This window comes from Antrostomus carolinensis, unplaced genomic scaffold (assembly GCF_000700745.2).
Source record: "Antrostomus carolinensis isolate BGI_N321 unplaced genomic scaffold, ASM70074v2 scaffold7892, whole genome shotgun sequence".
In the NCBI taxonomy this organism is placed as follows: Eukaryota; Metazoa; Chordata; class Aves; order Caprimulgiformes; family Caprimulgidae; genus Antrostomus; species Antrostomus carolinensis.
The window spans coordinates 7,715-16,529 of NW_010297504.1; the positions used below are offsets into that span (position 1 = coordinate 7,715).

At 39.9% G+C, this 8,815-nt stretch overlaps 1 protein-coding gene across 1 annotated transcript in view; it reads right to left on the bottom strand.

Annotated features, from left to right (window-relative positions):
- The window catches only part of LOC104520444 (actin-related protein 2-like), a gene marked incomplete at both ends in the record, with an annotated part of 14,163 nt that extends 7,245 nt beyond the window's left edge, over positions 1–6,918 (bottom strand). Inside the window, 2 exons of the mRNA XM_029083534.1 lie at positions 2,860–2,970; positions 6,823–6,918. Coding sequence (XP_028939367.1) covers positions 2,860–2,970; positions 6,823–6,918 — 207 coding nt within the window. The remainder of the gene's footprint in view (positions 1–2,859; positions 2,971–6,822) is intronic.
- Between the last annotated feature and the right edge of the window lie 1,897 nt (positions 6,919–8,815).

Below are 8,815 nucleotides of genomic sequence, written 5' to 3' on the forward strand. Positions count from 1 at the left end.
AATTAAAGCAGCCAGGAAGCACTATGAGATATTTGAAGCACATGTGTACAAACATTGTCCAAAATTATCCTAGAGCCATTTTCACGACCCTTGAGATTTTCTCCTCCTTTGATTAAATGTGAGTCACCCGAACTGTCAAAAGCCACGGGATAACTGTCAGCACCATTAAGGGCAAATCCTCATTCTGCAAATTGTGTCAGAAGGAAAGTGCGTAGGGTTTCTGGCAGTACCAGAGAGGCTGCTCAGAGCACGGTCCTCTTCCTCACTTCAAATCCAGAGAACAACCTTCTCCAGGCTGTCTTCAGCAGTACTGAGCAGAACTGTAGGACATGGACTATGGCTCAGCAGGTTTGATCTGCCCTAAAATCCTAATTGTTTTAATTGGTTAAAGCTACTCATCAGTCCTGCCTTCCTAAGAAGGTTATTAACACCCAAACCCGCTTCAAAGATTAGTAAGTCAGTAAAAGCTAAGAGCAGCACCTGTGCTTCTGGTTTCAGAGTTTTAAGGTTGCCACTTTAAGCAAAATAACATCAGGAACAACTGAACTTTTGTGTTTATGTCCCAAACTGGGGACTCGGAGTAGGAGAAAAAGCTATAACCCTGCTGCTGGCTGAAATGAGAACCCAGGAGGAAAACATGGACAAAGCAACTTGAAATTGGTAACTCAATAGATCGATGACAACCACTGTTCTGATCAGCTTCCAGACTCTTTTCAGGGAGTTTCTAAATTTCACAGGGATGACAGCTTTTCTGAATAGTTTTGAAAAGTTAAACTGATAATCTTCTTGCCAGCTTCCTTTACTCGGTTTTAAGCTTATCCTGTAAGACCTTGCAGTGAATGGCTAGAATTTAATTTTGGCATAAAACTTATCTGCTAAAATACACTTTTTGAGGACGTCTGCAAGAATCTCACAAAGAAAAACAGCACTCACACTTAACAAGTCCTCCTACTGTATTATCCTACTGGGATACTCAAAGTATCTGTGGCAGGGATTTCTTCTCTTGACACACAGTTTCCTTAAGAAAGAGTGACAAGCTATCATAGGCAGATGCTATAAAACTTCTAGGAAGAATCTAGACACAGTTTATACTCTCTAAAATACACTCAACATGATCCATGCTCAAGCAGAAGCTGGGCAATCCATGCAAAATTATTGTTTACTGGTTCTTTTGCCCTGATCTCATAGCAACTACCCACTTCCACCTCCTATCTTTCCAATTCAACACTGTCACCTGTAATGATTATTAAAGTACGTTATCAGATAATCAGAGGATACCAAAACTGGCAGGACAGGCTATATCAGACCAGCTGGAAAGAAAACATGACTTTGACAATGAGATTTCATGCAAGAGAATTTTTCTTGGACTCAAGACTTGTAAATCAGTGCATAACTTCCATGAAATTTTACCAAGACCTCCTTGAAGAAATTTTCACGTTAGGTTCAAGTAGATATCTGAAGAAACACCTCTCCAAATCTTGGAAGAGAAAGATGTTTTCCCTCTCCTTACAAAACTCCCATCTACTGTGAAAGGTCTCCATCCCTTCAACCAAATTGTCCCAGCTGACACAAGGTCAGTGGTGCTGCCATATTTAAAAAAAAAAAGGCATTTTGGAAAGGTCTGATAGGTCTGATGTCTTTCATCCTCTTGACTTCCTAGTATGGCCTTCTGCTGGTACTACGAACTTTTTACAGGCAGTAGTAGAAATCAGGTAACTGAAGTTCCTGTTACCAATCAGGTTCTGAAAATCAGGAGCCACAGTGGGTAGATTTTTTAATTTTTTTTTTCCTTTTTACTGAGCTGCTGTTCAGAACCAACAGGGAAAGCAAAATTGAAAGCCTGTACACGTGTGCTTCTACCTGACCTTCACTGGCCAAAGTGAGGGCTTCCACAGTTCTGCATTGCCTCCTGCTTCTCCCTCAGGTTCCTGCTTCTGCCTCACTCTCAGACTGGAGCTTGCACAATTGTCTAGTGAGGCAGTCAAAACTTTACCTGATGTAGAAATCACTCTTTTTCAGCTCGATCAGCTCGCTAAAGCAGCTCACCACATGACTGCACAAGCAGGAACACCAGCACAAGGTGAGAATGCATGGCTACAAGCAAGAAGGGAGGATGTGACCGTAGCTGGGCCAAGACATTTACTGAAGCCTATATTAAAGGAGCAACTATTAACACTTGAAGCATTACTCTAATTAAAGTGAGAAATGATAGCTCCCCAGAAGTCATAAAAAGATTCTCAAAGAGTTGTTCCCCTCCCATTCTGAACTTGGAATAACATCCCAAAATGAAGCAGTCTGAACACAGCCTCTCCATCTCTCCTGCTGTGGAGTACCTACATCTATCAACAGCAAAAAGAAAAGAAAACAAAAGCAATAGAAACAATGAAATGCAAACACAACCAAGGTTAAACATCTCGTACAAGATCACAGATGATCAGCTGTGAGCAGAAAGCAAACAGTATAGAAAGATCTGGAAGCTCCAGCAGTTCTTCAGCATTGTCTTGGAATCTCACAGTACAGCTCAGTGACAAACATCAACCACTTCTGTCTGATTTCTGCCATCTAATCTTGATACCATTTACACATTAGCATCTGAAGCTCCTTTTCACCCAGAACCACCTGAGCCCTACCTGCTGCCTCCTCAGTTTTATTATCTGAAGGTCTCCAGTGCTTTAGATTACTCTCTTAGTAACTCTGTAGTTTGTGACAGGCTAAAACCCAATGCAGAAATGAATCAAGAGATACTGAAACAGCATAAAGGGGAATTAAGGAAAAAGCATTTCCAATCATTACATAAGTCAAAAGCTGCCCTAAATATTTTTATCTGCCAGAAAGGAATAATAATGAAAAAAAATTTACCTTGATTTCAATGTTTCCCACTTTAGCAGTTGATCTTATAATGGGTCTTCCAACCAAAGCTGGAAAAATGTGCTCTGGAAAATTTGAGCCGGCATAGCCACATTTCACAAACTGAAAAAGAAGAAATAATTTTATTAGAATATATATTACTTTTGCTTAACAATAGAAACCTGGTTTGGGGTAAAAAACTAGAAGCCCAAATTTAGGAGCATGTATCCCACTGGAAAACAATTGGACTGATATTTTCAAATCAATTTTTCACATTTCACATGATGCACAGATCTTTAAATGGAATTAAGGTATTTTCCTCAATGTTTTCTGAATCAGACTGCCAGATTTTTGAGAAACAGTATTAAAACAACTGAGTACATTGAAAGGTGTAAAAGAGCCCAGTATTTGAATTTAGATTTCCTGCTACTCCATAAAAAAGTTCTCTAGCAACTGAAATCCATCGTTTTGTAATTGATCACCTTATAATGAGTACCCAATGAGACCAAATTAAATTGCCTCTCCAATTAGAGCACACAGCAGCATAACAAATTACCTACCAGAAAAAAAACCCTAACCCTTGTGAATTCAGGTGTTACACTGTTATGAGAAGTATTTAACAGTGAACTAGCAAATAGTCTGTACGATTCAGATGGATTTCTCAGAGTTTCCTAATTTTCCAAGGTTTCTTTTAAGGATAAAGATCTGAGTTTGCAGTAAGCACTTCTGAAACCAACAGCACAACCAAAACCTCAGCTGATGGTAGTTCACACCAGACAGGATACTCTGACATGTTTGTTACTCAAGTATGTACGAAAGGAAGCTTTATACTGCTGGGTCCTGAGATAGTATATACACTAAGAAAACAGTGAGGATTAACTGAGCAATTAAAAATAAATATATATATATATATCACTAGAGGAAGCTCAATTGTAAAACAAGAACTTTAAATGTGCCAGAAGAAGTTATAATTTTAGCTAATGGGGATCAGCAACTTACATTTTTTGTCTAACCTACTCGTTCGTGTCTCACACTCCGATGTTCTGCCTGCAGTTCATCCAGAGCAGGCTTCTCTTTTTTTGATGCATACTGTGCTATATCAGCATGCCAGAACAAAATCCTGCAGTCCCAAACTAAACAGTACGCATTTTCACCTGCAAAATTACTCAATCATCTAGGTGTAACAGTGGTAACACAGCACCATGGGATCATTCAGGCTGGAGGGAACCTCAGGAGGTGTCTCCTCCAACACTGAGCTCAAAGCAGTCAACGCTGAATTCAGACCAGGCTTTGACCAGTTGGGTGCTGGAAGCCTCCAAGGACAGACAATTCACAGCCTCTGTGAGACCTGGTCTCAAAGCTTAATTATCCATTTCAGGTTGCATTAAAAGCCATCTGCTAGAATTTCCCAAACGTTCATTGAATTTTTTTTGAAGTGAAGTCTGAAAACTGGAACAATTATCACAGCAAAATTGCAGCTGAGGGGAATTCTGCCATTACAGCAACAGTAAAATGAACAGTCACTTTCTGCTGCTCTAAATTACTCACCTTACTGCAGGAAAAAGGGCACCTCTTTCAGAAAGAAATTAATAAAGCCAGGTACAGAAAAAGCCCAGAGATGTTTTAATTAAAGCTGGGCTAATACAGGGGGAAGGCGACGTTGCTGCTTTTGGTGACATTGATTTATTTCACCCATTCCATGCTTGCTGTCTCCAAAGGCAGAACTGTTTGGAATACCTGAAGAATGACGCTGTGTCTCAAACTCACTTTGCTCATTCTCCTTCAATCCATGTTCTCTGAAAAGGCCAGTACTTCTCCACTCTTTTGCTTATATTAAGGCCAGAAGGACCTAGGAGTTATACAGATCTTATCTGTGTATTCAAGAATGCAGTGCTGCCTTGAGAAAGCAAAGAGTAGCCACAAGCATTTTTGGATCACACTACCTGAATATACCTGACGACTTTATCAAAAGTTTTCTATCAGATAAAACATATGAGACATTTTGAAGGACTGAGCTGAGTCCAAGTTTAAAGAAAAAAATAAAAAAAAATAAAAAAAGCTCCCTTTCAGACTTTGCATTCAGGGCAATCACACAATATTTGTTGTTACTACAACATTTAAGTATGCTTGTTAGAAATTCCACTGTGTAAGATCTGGTCAAGCAAGAAGGAAGTTCTATAAAACAACCCACACAATCCCATCCTCCAGCTTAGGGTTTCATTAATTGTTCCAAGTACAACCATAGTTAGCTCAGGTAGCTCATGCACCTTCACATTCATGTATTTCCTCACAGCTTTTCCTCCTTTCCTTTCCCCCAGCATGAAGCAACTTCTTCCCAGTCATCACCAACCGTGTTGGTCAACAGAGCAACAGGACCAGTAACATCTAAAGGAACCTTTACAACCTGAGCTCCTGGAGCATCCCTCAAGAAGCTCTGCTCCCTACACTTTTAAATCCTGCTGACTGGGCAAATGAACCCCGAGGTTTATGCAGCAACCACCAAGATACGCAACCAAAACGCCTACTACATAAAATCAGTAAGTGCCTCTTGGTCAACCTTAAAAATAACTCTCAAAGTCACATAAAACTACGCTGACCTAGAAAATGCTGACCTACAAAAATACTATTCTAAGTTCTTACTATTTGCCCTGGAGTAGTAACTCCCAGCCCCTTCCCACGTTAAGGCCTTGACACACCTTCCCAGCAAGTTAACGATGTTGGCAATTAACAAACCCTAGATTATCAAAGCAGGCTGTCATGTCTCCAACCAGCCTAAAACACAATCGAAATCAGATTTAATTCATGTGAACTACAATGAGTAAGATTAAGCTTGGACATTCGTGGTCTGTTCTCTACCTCTTTCAGGATGGAACAGAGCATCTTAAAAATGGTATTTTTACAAAGTTTGGTGAACTCAAAGGTAGACAGATGGGGCAAAATTTTAACTTGATTGTCCTATGCTAGAACAAGAGCTGGACTCCACGATCCTTGTGGGTCCCTTCCAACTCACAACATTCTATGATTCTCCTTCAAATTTGAAATTTACCCCCTCCCCCAGGCTACATGAAAATTTGGTGACGATGAGAACAAGTCAGCTTTGTACATCAGCTTCCCCATCAATGAGAGCATCCCCACTGCACTATTCATCTAAACTGAAACAGGGCAGGTTTAGATTAGATCTGAGGAAGAAATTCTTTGCAGTGAGGGTGGTGAGACACTGGCCCAGGTTGGCCAGAGAAGCTGTGGCTGCTCCTCCCTGGAAGTGTTGAAGGCCAGGCTGGATGAGGCTTTGAGCAACCTGGTCTAGTGGAAGGTGTCATCAGCAGGGGGGTTGGAATGAGATGAATTTTGAAGGTCCCTTCCAACCCAAACCATTCTGTGATTCTTCCTGACACGATATTGACTGTTTGGGTAGGGTGGTGATGACCTAGCACTGGATATCACAGCTGAAGAAGCAGGCTTGGTAAACCTACCAACAGGTAAATCCACCTAAGAAACACAAATGTATTCACATAATCGATCTTGAACAGTTTTGAAGGGATACAAGAAACCTAAGATACTTCTCCCTCCTGTCCCTGATAGAAGATCCTCCAAAATCTTCAATGAAATGTTATAAACTGCAGTACAGTTTGGAACATAATCCGCTTCTCTTCTCCAGCGCCAGGCATTAAATACTCACTGTTCCTGCCACTCTCAATTTGAAACCTTCTAATCAAATGTAAGCCTAGCGCACTCGTTTCTCTTCCACCTCTTACTGTGCACACCCTGTGAAACAATAACCAAATCCTGTCAGTACCATGCTTGGTACACACCACCTCCCAAACACCAACACCCCAGGAATTTGTGCATCTTTGGAAGGAAGCCAAGAGTTCATCACTGTTCATTTTTGCACACATTTTGCTACGCATTCAAAATATTTTAAGAATAGCTACTGAGCTTGCCTGTGTGCAAGACCACGTATGTAACAAGTTTTACCATATATAGTTTCTTCTCCATTTCACTGTGGTTTACACCGACTCTTTCACTTCCTACTGAGTCATCAAACAGTAAGAACTCGTACGTAGAAGTATTCTTTCAAACAAAAAGAATGAGGAAGCTCATAAACAGGTCACGTGACAAGCTTTAAAATGAATACTAATATTCTTATCAGGTCTCTGTGCTTGATGCAACTCTCAAAAACAAAAACCCTAAATACAAGTAGAGCAATTTTCCAGGCCACTGAGTAATGTACCATTTGTCCTGTGCCAGTGAGAACATCCATCTCTCATGCTTCAGACCTTTGAGGTGCCCTTGCCTGCCCCTCTCCTACACTATGTGATGCGAGAACTTCCTCTAGTCACCCTTCCTCAAAGATGGCTTGCAGCCAGAGACATGAGCAGTCCTATCACAGCAGAACACCACCACTAAATTTCAAATACAAGCCTAAAGGTAAAACTACATCTGATTTTTCTAAAGATATTCTCAATTTTTATGTAGTATTTCTGGTACCTGGCGAGAGATTTAATTTCAATTCTGGTTTTAAGTACGACATATCACAGTGCATCAGAAATCACTCTGACACAAAGCATCTCTTCTTCGTCACACAGAAAAAATATCATTATAAAAATATTGGTTTGACTACATAGGACTATTTGATCATCTCACTGCACAGTCAAAGCTCAAAAGATCCACTGAATGGAATTTTCTTCCAGTTTAATTGTCCCAATTCCAGTTTAATTATCCCAATTCAACCTAAATATTCCGTGCTTACTGATATAACAATTATTTCTTGGTACTTGGCTCTCCCACACAATGAACTCCGTGGCCAGGGTACTTCCACACACACACACACACACGTTGTTCTGCTTCGAGGCCAAACACAACCCAAACCAACCCAAGCTGAAGCGACACAGGGCCCTCCTCTCAGCACCTTCTGCTGTTATTTATATCCTGCTGGTACAATTCACAGAGGGGGGGGGAAAAAAAATGTATCATTTAAAGATCTTTCTTGATTTAAAAGCACACATAGATACATGACACTGCACAAAATCTGTGCTGCAAACCCATCTTGGGAAATTGGGTAAAAATAGTGGTTTCTACGCTGTGTCTCACACCTTACTAAAATCAGACACAGCACAACACTGCTGTCCTCACCAAAACACTAAACATCTTATAACTCAATGATTTATCACTAGGTAAAGGGCTACACTAAAGGATAAAGCTCTAAAATATATATTTTTTTATATGGGCCTGACAATAAGAGTATAAAAGAATGAAAAAAAACCCCAAAAAACAGCCAATAAAAAAAAGCTTCCACATCTCTTTCTGCAAAGAAAATGGTAAATGCCTTTTTCATTTTCTTTTCTATTTCTCAATGATAGTGTAAAAAGCACCCAAAGGCTCAGGATCCCAGCCCTGTTCAAGAAAACTTTTGCTATAGGAGGAAAAACAAGACAACATCAGAACTGTCAAACCCCAGAACTGTCCAATACAACATTCTTCTTCCTCAATCTAATAATTTCAGATGCTAATTGGAAACCCCTCTAATAGAGGATGCTGAATCTCTAACAACAACATTCATTGTCTCAACTATTGCCTCTTCGACTTTAAAAAAAAAATATAAAATCTTTATTCCAAGTTTTTATAAAAAAAACTCCTCCCTTTTGCTTTTTTCTTGCTGTTCAAGAGATCTTTACATGCTGCCAGCTGTCCACATAATATTTCTTCACCAGAGGAAACCCTCAACTTCTAAACAAAATTACCAAGGGGAAATATCCACCTATAGTATTTTATATATTTATATATTTTATAGTATTTATATAGTATCTGTTTGCTTTAAAATGAAATCTTTTTATCTCTTTGCTTTAAAATGAAATCTTTTTATTTCCCACCGAGGGACCCCAAATCCTGCAGACCACTGACAAAAAGGTGAATTTCTAGTGGGTGCCTGCACGCTCACGGAGGGCAAAAACGGCGACAGGATGGGGAG